General features: G+C 37.1%; 2 protein-coding genes across 2 annotated transcripts in view; one reads left to right on the top strand and one right to left on the bottom strand.

Moving 5' to 3' along the window:
* LOC144980883 (TM2 domain-containing protein biscotti-like) overlaps positions 1 to 4,770 on the top strand; it is a 30,694-nt gene extending 25,924 nt beyond the window's left edge. Inside the window, exon 6 of the mRNA XM_078928780.1 lies at positions 1,838 to 4,770. Coding sequence (XP_078784906.1) covers positions 1,838 to 1,945 — 108 coding nt within the window. The 3' untranslated portion in view covers positions 1,946 to 4,770. The remainder of the gene's footprint in view (positions 1 to 1,837) is intronic.
* A 10,369-nt stretch (positions 4,771 to 15,139) lies between these two features.
* The window catches only part of LOC144980858 (trifunctional enzyme subunit alpha, mitochondrial-like), a 36,229-nt gene continuing 31,570 nt past the window's right edge, over positions 15,140 to 19,798 (bottom strand). Inside the window, exons 19-23 of the mRNA XM_078928737.1 lie at positions 19,451 to 19,646; positions 18,979 to 19,093; positions 17,001 to 17,091; positions 16,544 to 16,598; positions 15,140 to 16,259 (exon numbers count right to left, since the gene is read on the bottom strand). Coding sequence (XP_078784863.1) covers positions 16,114 to 16,259; positions 16,544 to 16,598; positions 17,001 to 17,091; positions 18,979 to 19,093; positions 19,451 to 19,646 — 603 coding nt within the window. The 3' untranslated portion in view covers positions 15,140 to 16,113. The remainder of the gene's footprint in view (positions 16,260 to 16,543; positions 16,599 to 17,000; positions 17,092 to 18,978; positions 19,094 to 19,450; positions 19,647 to 19,798) is intronic.

Here is a 19,798-nt window from a genome sequence, read left to right as displayed (position 1 = left end):
AACTACAATGGGAAACCTATCGCGGAAAAGGAAGATTCGATGCATTTGGAAAGTCTGGCATGCGACAGAAAATCATCGCATAGGAAATTGGCATACCGGCTATTTCTGTCTCGACGATTTACAAGAAGCATGACCTTGACCTAGAGGCTCCTACCCTTCCGCTTTTCGCAGAATAATTTCACTTAATTGGTATACATTCTACATTCAAGGCAAAAATTCCGCTTTTCACCTTTCCAATCGAGGAAAATTAAAAAAAAAAATCTCTAGTGAGAAAAAAGTGAGCTATGGCTTACTTCGTCAGCATCTCCTATGGTCAATCAACACACATTTTGTGTGTCTGATTAGTCCCTTCAAAGTGTGTGCAGCTGATGTTGGATAATATTATACTTTTGGGAGGGGGGTTGACCGAAGTATTATTATATTATTATGTTGACGCCAATATACATGTATGAGGTCAATGACCTAGGTAATATTATATGTTGGCTCCAATCGGTAATATGGTCAGCCTTTTCCCCCAATTCAATTTCAGCCCTGTGTATTTGTGTGTGTGTGTGTGTGTGTGTGTGTGTATGTATGTGTGTGTGTGTGCACGTTGTTCTAAACTAAGTCGTAGCATTGCGTAGATTAGTGGATGGTATTTTGTATTGTGTTTTCCTGCCTTGAAAATAGTTCAAGAAGACACGGATGAAAAAAAAATTCATCTACACACTTCCTGTCCACAGTAAGGGGCTAAAAGGTCATTTTAGCACGTAACAACGATTTTAAATGTGTATACTTTCTTTTGATCTCAAGTATATATATATAATATATATAATATATATATATATAATATATATATATATAATATATGTATAATATATATATATATATATATATATATATATATATAATATATGTATAATATATATATATATATATATATATAATATATGTATAATATATAAAATAATAATAATAATATTTTTAGTATAATATAATATAATAATATATATAAATAGTAATAATATATAATTTTTTTTCTGACTTTAGGCAACGACTTAAAGCTTTATCCTGAAAGAAATCGCTCTAACTTAGACAAATTATTAATACACCATTATCATACCAAATAGGTGGCGGGTATTGTTTCCCTCTTATTTCAAGTCTGAATATCTCCCTGTCTAAGGATTTATTTGCTCAAGTGACATCTTATTTTTTAAAAATTAGAATTTTAATAAACAAACCTTGTTTAGCTAGGTGGACTGAACCTGATTTGAAAATTGCAAAGATTACAAATGATATCACTTAGCAACAAGCTATGCACCACACACAGTGACAATTTACATTCATCCATGCTTTTGAATAATTTAAAGTAATAGACACTTCGATAACCACGCCTATCGGACAGTCGTCATACTGTAAACATTGACAGTGATTGGTTGAAATGGCAAACTACACAGAATTTACTTTCGATGGTATATTTCTTAGTAAAATACCCACTGTTCTACTGCTTGATCTATAGAACCAGCACAGAGAACTTGTGTAATTTCAAACGTTTATAATATGATCGGGAAAATCGTGTGATAACTGGTCACCCATCTGGCGGTATAAAAACAATAACAACAATCAGAGAGAGAGGTTGATTTCATTCAAGTTATAGTTTATAAACAACCGACCATGCTTGTCCGAGCACATGTGAAGGTGTGTCACAAATTCCATGTTTTGATTGGTCAAAAATCTACTGGTCAATTCACTTCTTATTTGAGTATCTAATGGAAAAATATACTAAATTTACATGTTGCTTTTACTGGTAGCCTTTTTTTTATTAAAAAAAATAATTAAATTCTACTTCTTCAAACAGGTTCTCACACCAGCAGATGGATCAGCATATGTTATTGATTATTTTGGAACCGCAACAGTCAGATTATTGAAGGACAATGAAACTTATTTAAGAACTAGTAATTGGTAATATTGTTGAATATCATTAGGGAAGTATATAATATTTATCTTCGAAAGATTTTTTTTGTGAGTATACAGATTCCAGTTGAACCAAATGTAAAATGCTTTAAGTCTTATGTAAATATCAATGATACTGGTTTATTAAGCTTAAGTGGTGGACAATAATGAAAGGCTGCATGTTTTTAATCTAATCTTGAGCTTTTATATAGCTCCATATCCACTGAACTTGCTCAAAGTGCTTGACAATGCTGCCATTTTATTGAAGAACACAGTATATGCTATTTGGTATGTATGAGTTGCATTGTACATTAGTACGGCACCTATAAGGTGTTTTGCTACATCAGCATGAAAGTGTCATGGTCACAGGGAATCCACATATTGGGACCAAGCACGTCTGTTCCTGGCTAGAGTCACAATTTTGTCAATGGGCATAGAATCCAGCCCATGTAATAGAGTGCCTGCTGGTCTAGTTGTCGAGCTCTTCAAGTAGGCAATAGAAGTTCGACGCAGGAGGCGGTCTGCGTCCATGCGTAAGATATGCCCCGCAAAGCAGAGTCTGCTTGAATTCGGGGTGTTTTGCGGTTTCTCTGTAGCCCTCTCCTGTAATGATGGAAAGGCATCAGCTGTTGAAGCTATTCACAGTTTTGGTTACACGCTCTGTAAGTCGCCAGCCTCGCAACCGTATGTGAAGACAGAGTAGACACTAGAGGCATACAACTTGATTTTCTTTCCGCGGGACAGACGGTGATCGGACCACATATGGGATAGAGAGTTGAATGTTGTTTGTGCTATTGACATTCTGTATTCAACATCAGCCCTCTCATCACCATCGCACTGGATACGACTACCATTTGGTTAACATTTCATATACTGTGTTTTTAAAAACAATGGCAGAACGGGTCCCTAACCAACAGCAACGTGTACATGTAGAACAAGACATGTCCCTTGTTAGGCGATATTTCATTTTTTTTTTTCCGACAGAGACAATGCTGTTAATGGCCAGGTACTCATTTTACACTTGAGTACGGTGAGAGAATGTGAGTAAAGAGCTATTTCCAAGGACCCAATTATGTGCCAAGCGAGGCTTGAACTCTGGACCTTCCAATCCAAAAGCGAGTGTCATACCACAAGGCCGCATAGCTGCACAATTAACAGTATGGACACCACATAAAAACTTGATGATAATTGTATAATTAGACGAGGGTTACCTGTAAGGTGAAGTGTAATTGTAATTATTTTGTCCAGTAATTTTGGAGGAATAACTTGAGAAGTGCGAGTGCGCATGACAATCACTATTCAACTCCGACAAAGATGCACCTGAGCCAATATTCATATCAATCCAATTCCAATAGATATGAATTCCACACGAAGTAGTGAAAAGGATAACTTTTAAAAACAAATTTTACCACACATCACAAATTAACTAACGCAAGCTTGACTATGATAGATATATGCCCCATAAAATATGAATTGATAACATAATATCTTATCAAACAATGGAGAGGGAGGGTGGGAAAGTTATTCCTCCAACATTACTGGACAAAATAATTACAATTACACTTCACCTTACAGGTAAGCCTTGTCTAATTATACAATTATTTCGTCCACTGTAATGTTGGATGGAATACCTTGAGACTTTAAAGTGGGGCAGCTTTGGAGGACAGAACTGATTTGGCAAAAATAGCAGAATCTGATTGGGCCTGAATAGGTTTTTTATAGAAACGGGCAAAAGTAGACTCTTTCTTCCATCCCGCTGTATTTAGAACATGCCAGATATCGATAGATTTTGCAGCAAGAGAGCAAGAAGCAGCTCTCGTACTGTGTGCTTTAAATTTGTTTGTGACAATTCCAGATTTGTTTAAGATAAGACGAATCCACAGAGAAAGTGACTCTTTAGTAACACCTAAATGAGGAGACTGAGTGCTAATAAATAATTGGTCACACGATCTGAATGGTTTAGTACGCTTAATGTAAGAATTTAAATAAGTCAAAACACAAATTCTTCGATCCTCATCATATGCGTGTAGTGTTACAACTACAAAGCCGATGGTTCAATCCAATATGCTGAAAGCGACAGCTCCAAATCTGAAGATAATCCCAACTGTGTGGTTGTTTGAATACTCCGTGCAATTGATCAAGCAATTGGACTATGACGCAGAAGGTCCTGGGTCTGGTGGTTCACTCGGTGTGGCAGAGTGGTCTAGTCGACTAGCTCAAGATTGAACCCACCATAAACCGGGGGTTGTGGATTCAGGTTCCACCATGAACCAAAAAGAAAAAAATGTTTCTTTCTTCGAATTATAGAGGATGGATGTAAAACTAGAAGGTTCTCCTCAACATAATGTTGTTCTTATTTCCCAAGAAATGCAGTCCTTTGCATGTTACGGGTAAGCTACCTGTCCCGAATTTCACTGAGCTTCCAAACAATGAGCTGATCACTTGAAAGACGCATACTAAAAGTGATCACAGGAGCTTATCACGTCCTCCAAATGGCTCCATTCGGCATTAAAGTGGACAGAATAATTTATGTTGATATAGGCGATTTTTATTTACTAATGTTATATAGTGAAAAAAATGGGACTTGTCATGTCATGTCGATGATATAAATGTGATGTTGATAAATCCACTCTGCACTGTATTATTGTTCATATTATTATCATCACCTCCACCCAAAATCATAATCCTCTTTATTATTAATATTGTCATGTACATGCCTCCTATGTTACTTCTCTTTACCTAGGGAATGATACAAGGATTCCATTAATACAGTATTGAATTGTTATGTGTGTATTATTGATGAAAGTGAAATTAAATTAACTGGTAATTGTAAAAATGCATTTTGGTTGGGTTTAAGTTTATGTTTTCTGCTACCAGATGGACTATCTCTCTGGTTTGTTAGGCATTTTTATTAGACTGTGTTGTTTCTTGTGTTGCTAGGATCTACCTTGATCTTTCCTTGAACTAGCCCCCTTATTTTTAATGTGTCTTAGTAGTATGGTCTCAAAGTGTTGCAATCACAGAACTCTTTATCACTATCCAACTGCTCTTAGTCTTTATTTTTTTAAGCCGCTAATATGGCTTGAAATAGGGGCAATTGTTTGGGACTTAGTTTTACGGCGCTTGCGACACATTTAGGTTATTTCAACGCCAGTAATAAGGAATAGTTGGATTTATAGATTTACAATTGAAAGCACACAAGAAAAAGTAAGACAAAGGGATTCAAATAGAGAACAGATGAAGATTCCCACTTAGAGGAATACACTCAAATGTTTTCAAACCATTGTTGTATGTTTTTAAAAATAATACATAGTAAATAACTATTCGTGACAGAGAGTTGATTTACAATGAAAAAGATATCTTCCAAAACTATAATTATACATTTGACTGTTTCCCTCCAAGTCGAGGACTATGGCCAGAGCTAGCAGAAAAGACTAAGTTAATCCCATTCCAAGACAAAGACAGAAAGCAACTCGGACAAAAGATATAGGGGATAGAAGATAAAGCGTGACCCCCTGCCCACCATGGGAGGTCAAAGACCCCACCCAAGAAATGGGGGCAAGGGATGAGATTAAAATACACAAGTCAAAGTGATACTTAACTGCTAGAAGCTGTGACTAAAAGTAATGAACAAAAATGGATATAACAACTTCAAAAAATAAAATACTGTTTGGTATTTTATTTTTCAAAGCTGTTTTATTTTCTGTTCGTCAGATTACAATACACTGACTTTTGTCTATTATTACTATTACTTTTGCCAATGGATGAACACCCCCCACCCCCATCTCCTCTAAGTGACTTTTTTCTCTAATACTGGGTTACAATCTATTCTTTTTCGCTTTAAATTCCACGTCACAATTGAAAGTTATGGTCCTTAAAAGGTCATTGATTGTAATTGTTTTCAAGCATTGACCCCAGAGAATATCTCTCACTTACTCATAGAATTAAAAAGAATTCCTTTTCAAATCACTGGGTGGGGTTCCTAACCTCCAATAATGGGCAGGGGGGGGGGGGGGTACATACTTTGTCTTCTTTCCCCATATATCTGTTTTCCAACATGATTTCTGTCTTTGTCTTGGAATGAGATTACTCGGTTTTGTCCTGGCCCTGGCCGGAGTCCTAGCTGGGAGGGAATCAGTCAAATGCATAGTTATTGTTTTGGGAGATGATATTTTTTTCCTTGTAAATCATCTCTCTATACTATTATATTTGTTATTTTGAATGTATAATGTAAGCATTTGAGTGTATTCCTCTTTGTTGGATTTTGTGCTTGTGTCCGGATGAGACTTATAGATGATCTCAAACTAAGTACATTGGTGGTATGCTCTTGGAATCTATATCTGATCCCTATTTGTTCCCAGTTCATATGTCTTACTTTTTCTTAGGTGCTTTAATTGTAATTCTAGAACTTTTTACTGTCCCATGTTCTTCCTTTTTACTGGTGCTTATATAAACTAAATGTATTGCAAGCACCGTAAAACCCTTAAAAACAAACTTTTCAAATCAAGTAGCATGTTAAAAAAGCTTTTAAAAATGTTATTACAAGTATTGTATGTATACAATGTAAGTTTTGTTTCAACGGATTTTAAGGCGCTTGCAACACATTTAGGTCATATCAGCGCCAGTAAAAAGGAAGAGAATGGGAAAGTAAAAAAAATTCTAGAATTACAATTAAAGCTCCCAAGAAAAAGTAAGACAAAGGGGAATTGGTTCAAAAAGGAACAGATGTAGATTCCAAGAGCTCGACTATCAATGTATACCAGTCATTTGGAACTTATTTTTCGGTCACAGATTTCTAAAACATTGCAGTCAGCCAGAGATATGCTGTCTGCCACTGTTGACTGAATGTTGTCTGGTCCACATGCTTTCGCTGGATTAAATACAGAGATTTGTCATGCCCTCTATCGTTATACTATCTTTAATGACAGGTTGGTGTTTATGACGGATTTGAACTGTTCATTTAATGCTATGGCACGATCATGGGCAGATCAAGTGTTCTTGGATTGATTAAGGAGGTCACTTACTGTGTCTTCTATCCTTCTATATCTGCTTCTTGTCTTTGTCTTGCAATGAGATTATTTGGATTTGTCCTTGGCAGAGGGGGGAACAGTCGAATGTAGAGTACTAGTTTTGAGAGATTATATTTTTTCCTTTTAAATCAAGAGTTATTTTTTCATTGATTGGGCCAATTCCATCCCGGTCAGAATCCTTGGACGAGGGGGGTTTGTGTGTGTGTGTGTGGTGGGGGTTAACAGTCAAATGTGGATTAGTTTTGGGAGATGATATTTTTTTCCTCGTAAATTAAGAGTGTTCCATTTTCGATGATTGGGTGAATTCCATTATCAGTTTTTTTGTGTTTAAGTCCAAAATCTCTTCATGCTGCCTTAGGGGCTTTCAGACTCATCAGGGCATGTTTTCCACATACTTCCAATATTCTTTACATAACTTGCTTTGCTTTAGAATTACTTTCTTATCTTTGCTGCGTAGATCATTTGTATTTTTGTCTTTTGTAGCAATAATCTATTTTATTCAATTTTGTTTTTAAGGGTTTCACGGCATTTGTGAGTCATATCAGCGCCAGTAAAAAGACAGAAAATGGGATAGTCAAAAAAGCACAAGAGATTAAATAAAGCAAAGGGGAATTGTTTGTTTTTTGTTTTTAAGGGTTTTACAGCGCTTGCAACACATTAAGGTCATATCAGCGCCAGTAAAAAGGAAGAAAATAGGATAGTAATAAGTTCTAGAATGACATTAAAGCATCCAAGACAAAGGAGAATTAGATCAAATAGGGAACAGATGTAGATTCCAAGAGCACACTATCGAAGTACTTAGTTTGAGATCACCTAAAAGTCTTATCCAGTCACAAGCACAGGCCCCCACTAAGAGGAATGCACTCAAATGTTTGCAAATCATATATATAATATGTAAACAAAACATAATACATTACATAACAGAGAGATTATTTGCAAGGAAAAAAATATCATCTCCCAAAACTAACTATACATTTGACTGTTTCCCTCTCACCAAGGGTATCCGGTCAGGGCCAGGATAAAACCAAGTAATCTCATTCCAAGACAAAGACAGAAAGCTAGTTGGAAAACAGATATAGGGGGATAGAAGACAGTAAGTACCTCCCTGCCCACTATGGGAGGTCAGGAACCCCACCCAGGGGGAATTGTTCAAATAGGGAACAGATCTTGATTCAAAGAGCACATTATCAGTGTAGGTAGTTTGAGATCAAAAGTCTCATCCAGACACAAGCACAGGATCCCACCAAGAGGAATACACTCAAATGCTTACAATCTACGATGTTCAAAACAATAAAAAATATTACAATACATACAGAGAGATGATCTCCCATGACTATACATACCCAGACAAGTACTCTGGCCAGGGCCAGGACAAATAAAGTAATCTCATTCCAAGACCAAGACAGAAGTAACTCAGACAACGGATAAAGGGGGATATAAGACACAACAAGTGAAATTCTACCCACCATCGGAGTTCAGATCCCACCAAGTTAACCATCTTTTATTTCAATTCTACTCTTTCTTTTTAATGAGTTTGTTGGTGCTGCAACACATTTAGGTCATATAAGAAAATGGGAAAGTCAGAAAATTCTAGTTTTTGTTTTTGATTTTAAGGGTTTTACGGTGCTTGCAACACATTAAGGTCATATCAGCACCAGTAAAAAGGAAGAAAATGGGATAGAAAAAGTTCTAGAATTACAATTAAAGCATCCAAGAAAAGGTAAGACAAAGGGGAATTGGTTCAAATAGGAAACAGATTTAGATTCCAAGAGCACATTATCAAAGTACTTAGTTTGAGATTACCTAAAAGTCTCATCCAGACACAAGCAGGTCCCCACTAAGAGGAATACACTGAAATGTATACAAATCATATATAATATGTAAACAAAACTTAATACGGTGCATAACAGAGAGATGATTTACAAGGAAAAAAAATATCTCCCAAAACTAACTATACATTTGACTGTTTCCCTCTCAGCCAGGGCCAGGACAAAACCAAGTCATCTCATTCCAAGACAAAGACAGAAAGCAAGTTGGAAAACATATATGGGGATAGAAGACACAGTAAGTACCTCCCTGCCCACTATGGGAGGTCAGGAACCCGACCCAGAGAAAATTCTAGAATTAAAATTAAAGCATCCAAGAAAAAGTAAGACAAAGAGAATTGGTTCAAATAGGGAGCAGAAGTGGACTCTAAGAGCGTACCATCAATATACGTCCTTTGAGATCACCTAAAAGTCTCACCCGGACACCAGCACAGGATCCCACAGAGAGGATTACACTCAAATGTTTACAAAATATGTTCAAAACAAAAATACAACGATCAGTGCATAATAGTGGTAACAGAGAGATGATTTAGAAGGAAAAATAATATCACCTCCCAAAACTAACACTTTACATTTGACCGTTTCCCTCTCAGTCTCAGCCAAGCTCCAGCAAGGTTAAGGACAAAACCAAGTTATCCCATTCCAAGACAAAGATAGAAAGCAACTCAGGAAACAGATATAAGTAGATCTCCTGCCAACCATGGGAAGTCAAAAGACCCCACTCAGTATTTCAATATTAGCCAAATGGAAAAATCTGCAGTTGCCCCATTCAAGTCTCTAAATCCAAACATGAAATCTATTGCTTTAAATTAAAAGACCCCACATTTTCACAACAGAACAACTGCTATGGCAGTAGTATTCAAAACTTTGTCAAGAATGGTAAAAAATTAGCCACAGTCACCCCGTTTTACGGTAACATTTTTATGGATTGCTGTTTGACTTGACATAGTTACATATTGCTGGCCCCCCATGAAAACGCGACCGCATAATTTGCCACTTACCGCAATGCGGCCGCATAATTCACCTTTTACCGCATAATTATGCATAATATGGTTTTTAGCGTGAATTTATGACCATTGTATGAAGAAAAATGAAACCGAAAAAGTCCGACGATGTTCCCAAATACGTGACAGTGACTTCCCTTTAACTTTAAAGGGAGGCTATTCCAATTCCAAGTGTACGATTTGATTTGCGAGTTACGATCTGGATTCAAATTTTACTCCTTTTAATAAAAGTTTTATCAATAATCAATAACAAGACAACTCGACCAGAATGGATGCCTTCGTACATCGCAATGGGGCAGCGCCGAGTGCCACAGCAAAATCAGCAACAAGACTTCAGTTACCGACCGACCGTCACAAACAGTTTAAGTTTAAAACAGTTAACTTGAGAGACTCACAAAGCTGAAAACTGTACCCGAGGAGGAGATCAAGAGGTACACCCGGCAGCTTGGGCCCCCCCTGGTGAAGAACTCCATCACCTCTTCTGTTGACGTGCCACATTTTTGGTAGTGCCCGCTTTGGTAGTGCCCGCATGAAGTGCCCGCTTTGGCTGCTTGTGCCAAGTGGTACATATACACCACGATCAACAGCGCTGATGCTGAACCCAGCTTTTCTGTTTACAATCTGATATTGTCAGGGAGGCAGGATTGGATTATTTTGATCAGTACTGATCCGCAACCCATTCCAGCTCGTGTCAGGGTCCACGTAGGGGCATTCTTCCCCGCCCGCCTCCTGGGCAACGGTTGGAGTATTCCGAAAGGAACTTTCTAACCGGCTGATGACACGAGTTTCTATGTGTCTGAGGTGCCGGATGAAGGGAGGAATCAACCGCCGTGGCCAAATTGCCCTAGTTCACGCAATAAGCTGTGCTAGCCCCATGACGCTGGTGGGGTGAAGGGAAACTGTCACTCTACAAAGATACCCTCCTGGACTCCCAGCCTAGACACCATTAATGGGTGGACAGAGCTCATAGCCTTGGAAAGCAGTCTGTCTAGGAGAAGGAAAACTCCAACTTCAAACCACCACTGCCTTGTGGATCTGGGAAGATGAAAGGCTGTGGAATCACATCCAGAGAATAAAGAACCGCTGAAGTCGGAGTCGCAGAGCCGAAAGGCGCAAATAGTCTGGAGAGGGAAACCAACCCAAAAATTAATGTGACACGCATCCTCCTCACAATGATGGACAACAAAACTGCAGGACGATATGGCGCGAAGTCTGGGGATTCCCGCCGGACGGACCTAGCGTCGAGCCCTGATAAACAGGGTTCACCCAAGCGATCTGGTGGTACCTTGCCCTCCTGCTGTGGAACCAGGGTAGGAGATGCAAGGTTACGGACTACTGGAACTATCAAATTGCTACAATGGAATGCAGAAGGGATACAACATAAAAAGACTGCCCTCTCCAAGTTTCTTCAGGATGAGAAGATAGATATTGCCTGCATTCAGGAGACACACCTCACAGAAAACATTAGGTGTTCAATAAGGGGATATCAACATTTTAGGAAAGACAGAAAAGAACGGAACAAAGGTGGAGTAATCATCTTCGTCAGAAATGACATAGCGACAAATGAAATAACGACAGATGAATCTGTTGAAATTTTGGCTGTAAAAATTACCAAAAACAAATTGCAATACACAATATATAACTGTTACAGCCCACCATCAGAGAATCTGCCAATTGAAAACATAAGAAGTGAAGAAGAACAGTTCATTGTTGTGGGAGACTTCAATAGCCACTCCCCAAGCTGGGATACAATGACTTAGACAGAAAAGGTGAAACCCTTGAAAATTGGCTTACAGACAGTAAGCTTCAAATTGTCAGAAATGAAGATGACCCAGATACATACTTCTCAAGAGCATGGAAGACAACATCAACTCCAGACCTAACTCTCATATCTGAAGATCTCACCGGAAAAGTCAGTAAACAGATAAAGGAACAACTGGCAGGAAGTGATCATCGTCCCATTCTGGTTGAAATAACTGAAGAATATGCAAAAGACAGAAAGGCACCACCTCCGAGATGGAATTATAAAAAAGCAGACTGGACTCTGTTTTCAAAGTTGACTGATAGTTATACAAAAGAGATAAACTGTAAAACAAGGAATGTAGAAAAATCAGCCAAAGCTTTCACAAAATCAATCATGAAAGCTGCAAAAGAATCAATCCCCAGAGGATCAAGAAAGGACTACTGTCCAAGATGGACTGAAAAATTAGGAAGTCTCAACAGGCAAGTCACTGAACACAGAAAAAAAGCAGAGAGAGAGCCAAATGATGAGAATATGGAAATTTACAAAGAGGCTGAAAAAACTCTCAGGAAAGAAACAATAAAAGCAAAACAGGAAGCATGGCATGAAAAAACCAGACAACTTGACTACGACAGAGACGGAAGAAAGTTATGGAACCTAACCAAAGCTCTAAGTGGACAAGAAAACAGATATGCTGCACCATCAGTAGAAGATGATCAAGGGAGGATTCTCAACAAAAAACAAGCAGCAAACTGTTTTATGAAGCAGTACTCAAGTGTTGGGAGTATACAGATTAGAAAAGAACGAAAACGAGAAGTCCACAAAGAATTGAGAAAACACAAGGATACACCCAAAGAATCCACAGATGATGTCATGTTCAGTTCGATTAAAAAAGAAGAAGTAGAAATTGCCTTGAAATCTCTAAAAACGAACAAATCACCAGGTCCAGATGATGTTACTAATGACATGTTGAAACACCTAGGAACCCTCACAAAGAGGAAAATGATACAACTGTTCAATGCAAGTTGGAAACAGGGTAAACTTCCGCTCAAATGGAAACAGGCAACCATGAACCAATAAAGAAGGATGGCAAGCCAAAAAATAAACCCGAAAGCTACCGACCAATAAGTTTGACAAGCTGCTTGGGTAAACTGATGGAGAGAATTGTTAATCGCCGTCTCCAATGGTATTTAGAAAGCAATAAGTTGATATCAGATGAACAGGCTGGTTTCAGACAATTTCGCTGCACAGAGGACCAGATAACATACATCTCGCAGCTGATCGAAAATGGTTACCAAGAAAAAAAACACACAGTCACAGTTTGGGTGGATATGGAAAAGGCATTTGACAAAGTCTGGACAAAAGGACTACTTCTCAAACTTAAGAAAGCCAACGTTTCACACAACATGTTTGCATGGATTAAAGATTACCTCACAAATCGAAAAGCAAGAGTCCAATCTCAAAACTCTAAAAGCAAGCTAACGAACATGACAAATGGAGTACCACAAGGCGGGGTTCTCTCACCAACCCTCTTTGTCGTTTTTATCAATGACATCTGCGAAACCAAATGCAGAGGAGTAAAAGCAGCCATGTATGCAGATGACCTTGCACTGATATGCACTGAAAGAAATATTGGTACTGTAAAGGCCAGGATACAGATGACTCTTGATGCTTTGAGCAAATGGACAAAAGACTGGGGTATGAGAGTAAATGCTGATAAAACCACATACACAACATTCAGCTTATCAACCAAAAAGCAATCTATGCGATTAACTTTGGATGGAAAGATTCTGATAGAAGACCTTATGCCTAAGTATCTAGGAGTGAAATTTGACCCTCGACTCACTTGGAAACATCAAATAGATGAAAGTCAACAGAAAGGGTACAAGAGAATGCAGCTCTCTCCGAAAACTTGCTGGAACGCAATGGGGAGCAAACTCAAACGTCCTGAAGGAGACATATCTTGGATATGTAAGACCTGCAATAGACTATGCCATATCGGCATGGGAACGTGCTCACAGGCTCAATTTCAAAAGGTTGAAAAAGTCCAAAACCAATGCCTACGCGTGATCACTGGAGCAATGAAAACAACACCAATTCACAAGATGGAAACCCACACAGGAATAAAACCTCTCAAAGAACAACGAAATTTAAAAATAATGACACAATTCTCAAAGATAAAATTCATGGAATCCCAACCACTGCATCCAAGTACAATGGAAAAGAAAGAGAATCGACTCAAAAGGGAAAACTTCATCGCCTTGGGACAAAAACTAGAGAGCAAATATAAAGTGACACCAAAGGAAGATATTGCCCAAATCAATGTCCCAAATCTCAAACCACCACCGTGGAAAAAGAAACAAAAATCCATAACCATCAACAAGAAAAACATTCGAAGCAATAATGACCATGCTCAAACCCTAAAGATGATCGATAAAAAATACCCAATGACCAACTGGATAAGAGTTTATACAGATGGCTCAGTTTCCGGCCCCCTCATGAATGGAGGTGCTGGTCACTCATACACTGGACAGATAAAACAGAAACAAAAATATCTGTATCAGTGGGTTCAATGTGCACAAGTACTAAAACTGAAGAAAAAGCCATCCTCAATGCAACAAAAGAACTATCCAGAGATCACAGAATATACGGGAAAAATGTGGTTTACTTGAGACTCTGATGATGCTCTCCGGTCTATTGAAAATTACCAGGACTCTGAAGCCGCACACACTGTGGAGGCCCTTGAGGGCTTATCTGATAAAACAGGAAAAATTGTGCTGCAGTGGATTCCAAGTCATGTAGGTATATATGGAAATGAAATTGCCGATCAACTGGCCAAAGAAGGAGCCCAAAAGGAACAACCGAAGTCGTCAATCACTTACCATCAGCAAAAGAAAATAATAAAGCTAAAAATAGACAAAGAAAGGAATGACACACACCTGGAACACAACAAGCAGGATCCAATCCATGCCATTCAGCGAAGTAGCCAAGTCACTCTATTCCGCCTCCGAACAGGACACAATAGACTAAGAGGACATATGTTTACAAAGCTAGGTATTGGAACAGCCCCTTATTGCCCATGTGGAACCGACCATGAAACCACTTTACATGTGCTTATGGATTGCCCATTATACAACGTGCAACGTTCGAACCACTGGGTCACCCCTACAACACTCAACACAAAGCTCTATAGTGGGGCTGAGGACCTAAAGCGGACCACAGACTTCATAGCAGATATCGGACTGCAGCCACAGATGTCCATCAGAGGAACGAAGAAGAAGAAGAAGAATGATATTGTCAGACAGGCGCAGGAGTCTTAGCACAACGTCTCTGCGACATCTAGCTTTTCTGTGCTACGACAAAAATTTAAGCTTTGAATTGGCGTTGTAGTTCTTTAATTTTGAATTGGTTAAATGTAAATAAAGCAATGGAAAAATTTAGACAGCGATTTATTACTTTTTTCTTGTTTTGCATAATTTGTAATTATTTCCCTTGCATAATTTGCCTTCCCCCCCCCCCCCCCCCCCCCGCATAATTTGGGATATTTTTTTGCATATTTCCGGAGGGCCAGATATTGATCAGGAAAAGAAAAGTAAACACTTGCAATTCCAAAGTTAGTTTTTATTTATTTGTTTGTGCAAACTTCATAGTTTAAAAAAAGTAAATTGTTTGTCAAGACCTTACATGCTTAAACATGCATACAAATATTTTAAAAATATTTTTGGACTCTCACAAAACTCTCATACATCTTTTGTTATCTTTCCAAGCTTCTCCCACCTTCTTTTACTTTGCTATCATGTTATTTAGTGCTTACAACACTTAAATAAAGTTTCAAGTTTAACCAGAGAAGTTAATATGTAGACTATGCCACTGGCCTACTTTTCACATGATACCCTTAATGAAGAAATTTAAGTAATTAAGTAAAATAACAACAACAACAAATAAAATAATAATAATAATAATAATAATAATAATAGTAATGATAATTTCATTGAATACTAGCAACATTACACCAAGTGATTGTCACTTTACTATCATAATTTGGAATTCGATGTTACATTGGTAGTAAATGTGTTAAACTTCATTTGTCGTTAAACGAAAAAATTTAAAGAAAACCTGCATCAAAATCTGGGAAAAAAAATTAATAATAAACATATAAACACTAAACAAATAAATGAGACAATATTTCTCACAGTAGTTTCGAAGAGCAATGTTTAAAGATACAGAAAGAAAGTAAGAGAAAGGGTAGTAATCTCATTTATTCAATAATGTTGTATTTCAGACTTTCATAGGCCTGAATAAAATTGTCAAATGGCACCATTAAGCTATAATCTTACTGATAACTCAATTTAAAATATAATTGATCAAAATGTATGGAGTATGGACAGCAACCGCTTAAATGCTGATCATCAAAGATTCAGCCATCCAAAATGTATAACAATTCTATATTCCATTTATCAACATGTCATGCCTTATACACCTCTCAATTGTCAACAGTTCATTCTGTAAATAATATTCATTTATTATATCACAAATGTCATTCAAACTGTATTGTTTTCCAACATCTCACAAAATGCATTTTAAGAATGGAATCTCTTGCTGGGGTCATTGGCATGATCCATAAGTAGCTGACACGGAGCAAACTCGTTGCCGTACATGTCACAGTATCGCAACATGCGATCTACAAGCTGCTTAGCTCCATGGAGGTCAACATATCGGAAGGGTCCTAAGGAATAAAAAATTTTAAATATTAATTCTTGAATGCTAAGACTTTATAGATGAGAGGATAATTTAAAAATCCATACTAAAAAACAAAAGTTGATTTCTCAGCTAAAATTTATTCTCTCCTTTCATGATGAAGAATGGTTTATTTATTTGTTTTTGATAGTTAAATAATTGTTTGAAATATTTTTTTAGTCATTTAATTAATGGAAGAAAGGATTAAATAAATTGTGACATTATACAAATTTCAGTAAACAGAGCTAAGGGACAAACTTAAAATACACTGACCGCCCAAGAAAGGTGGGAATCCCAAACCAAATACTGCTCCAATATCTCCTTCAAGCTGTGAATTAAATTAGAGAAATAAAAGTAATTTTCAACAATGACAATTGGTAATCATTTCACTTGCTTTAAAAACGTCCTTAAAGTTCATATCGTATTGATGATATATGTATTTACCAATCATGTTAATTCTAAGCCACTTTTCAGAATTCTTGTTGCAGTTGCAATCCAAGACTACAGCCATAGTTGGGGTGAATCTTGAATTAATGGAAACAAACAAACAAAAATATTGGGTTGAACCCTACTATAGGATTACTCAAGCCACTCATAAATATATAGCAAATGCCAACTTCAAGGTTTAACCTGAACTTCTCAAATGAAAAAATAATAATAAAAGAATCCATCAAATTATCAAATGAAATCATCTCAAGTGTAATGATTATCAAAATCTCAATATACATACAGGGTCTCTCAAGATTCCCTCTTGTAAGCACAAAATTGCCTCATTCACAAATCGTAAGACCAAACGATACTGGATATCCTCATCTGTCATACTGTGAAGAAATAATGAAAAGTTTTATATAATAATAATCATTAGTGTTAGTCCCCTTTATCTTGGCTGTCTTAGTATCCATTTCGCCTATATGCCCCCTAATTCAGTAAACATAATTACTATTTAATATACAATCCTAAATGTTCCCTTTTCAAAACAAGATTTCACCTAAATGCTCATTCAGAAGATAACTTTGTTTACAAGACAAAGGGAAAAAATCCCAAATAGTCTGGTGAGAGCATAGGGACTTGGTTTTCTGAATGTAGCATTATTTTCAGTGACAAGAGCAGCAATAACTTCAACAATAAAAATACCCCCCCCCCCCCCCCCCCAAAAAAAAAAAATGCAGTGCAACCTCTGGATAACTACACCCCTGAATATTGACAGCCCCCTGGATAGCGGCATTGACCTCTGTCCCGATTTTTTTGCTATATGTCATTAGTAGTATAGCGACAGACATTTGAGTAAAAACCCAGGTTAGCGACATCGTTATAATAATTGACAGCTGATACCGATGCTTGATACCCGACCATCGTCACCTTGTACTCTTACCCCAATAAAAAACGTCTTTTTTTCCCTTCCAATGAGAATGCTTTGTTACTGATCAATCAGAACACATGTTTACTACACTGCATGGAATCAAGGCAAAATAAGTTAAGCAGTGGATAAAACTCTCAAGGGTCCATTAACCTTCCTCATTAGCTACTTGTTTGAGGTCAGAGGAGGTTATGCCTTGTCCAATTGGGGGCAATTATGGATATTTACGGTCTTACAATATGTTGGAACAGCAAGGAAAACAATAGCAGCCTCTTTCACTTTATTAATTTAATTTGAAAAAATCAGTTGTTTCTCTAAACACCAGTCCAAATTTTGTCTTATTGTGGTTAATAACTGGGTTTTTTAAAATGTGTGTATTGTTTTTGTTTTTAATATCGCAAGGTGTAGATCTACTAATTTTTAACTGCTTGTAAATTTTGATGCACTTATATAAAACTAGATGTGAAAGCTTAACTCGTAAAGATAGAATGAAGTTGACGTTACTCAGGTCTTTGTTATTGTTCTTTTTGTCATCCACATTTATGAGTAACCCTCACTTAACTCAGACTATAAAAATTCATGGTTACACAGAGTTTTGTGTGATGGTCCGTTATTTCCGGATGGCAATGTTGTGAGCTTCTCAGTTAAGCGCATACTACCCTTTGTAAACATGAGATATACATATTCTAACATTGTTGAGACATGCTATTCCTCAGGCACTGGTCCACACACTGCACTTTTATGTATTCACGGGTCTCACCACGCCCCCTTTTCTGCCATCTTGAAAACCCCGGAATAATTACATAACTTTCCAGTCCCGAGCTATGATGTTTTTCAGGGGTTGCACTGTAATAATTTTTTAAAATATACGCAGAAAAAAACAAAAGAAAAAAAAAACAAAACAAATCCTCACCAAAATAATAATAAGATAGAAATAAAATCATTGACCCTGTCTATGAGCCCAATTTCTCTTTTTGTCCAGATAGATTAGATTTCTACTTCAATGGGTCTCACCATTTTTTGAAAACAAACTCTGCTTTCGTAATGAACAATATATTTCAGATAGTTCAGACAGATATTTCAGCATATGCCAAAATGGACGTAAATTGGTTCGTGTGATTTTAAAAGCTGCAGAAAAGTTTACACTTTGTTTTATAGATTAGATGTCATACAATTTTGTATTTTAGGTAGCTTTCAAATATTGGAATAAGTTTTTTGTCCGATGGAGGCCACCCTTTTCTACTTCATTTTTTTTTTTTTTAAATTGTAGAATAAAAACAAGTATATTTCTATTAATGATACATTGACTTCAGCATGAAGCAGTAAGTCTGGCAGGACAAGATTAACTTACCCAGCTGGTGTTTCCTTGTGGAATTTTTCATTTATATTTTTGAGAGCATCTGTATTTTCCTCTCTGTTTTTGGTGTCTTTCTCATAGATGAAGACACCCTTTCCAGACTTACGACCTGCCGGAAAAGAAATCATAGAAAATGAATAATATAACAAGATTAAAATCAAATGTAGTATTAGAACATTTAATATATCACGCATAAATAATGCTGCTCCATATATAATGTTTGAAAGTCATGGTGATTGCTGATGATAACATATTTTTTAAAAGTCATTTGAAAGAAAACCTTGAATCAATGCACACAATAGGCAGGGAAAAGGCACTGTGGTATCAACCTCCATCACTTGCCTATAAGCTGAAGACTGTAATTGCTACATTTCAGATTACAAACTTTCTTTAAAAACCTACTTCAAAGTTACACAAATGAAAAAATGAACAGATGGAACACATTTGATATTTAAATTACACTCACCTAGAAAGCCACTGGCCACCATATCCTTCAAGACTTCAGGGTTACCACCCATAAATCTCTCTCCAAAAGCCTTGCCCAGGTCTTCAGCAACATGAGCTGCCACATCAACCCCAACTTCATCTATAAGTGTCGCTACTCCAACAGGGAAGCCAAAGGCTTTGGTTAATTTATCTAGTTTCTTGGGGCCTGTTCCTTCCTGTAAATAACCATCGTTTCACTGTTATCATCAACAATTTTCCTTGTGAGTAACTCATCAAAATAAACATCAAGATTTCTGGCAAAGTTACTTGACAGTATTATGTAACCAAAATAAAGAAGTATCTTATTTAACTCTCACACGTTCCATAA

Source organism: Berghia stephanieae, chromosome 1, assembly GCF_034508935.2.
Source record: "Berghia stephanieae isolate SIO BIC M18660-M18661 chromosome 1, UCSD_Bste_1.3, whole genome shotgun sequence".
Classification (NCBI taxonomy): domain Eukaryota; kingdom Metazoa; phylum Mollusca; class Gastropoda; order Nudibranchia; family Aeolidiidae; genus Berghia; species Berghia stephanieae.
This window is presented reverse-complemented; position numbering and strand designations above follow the sequence as displayed.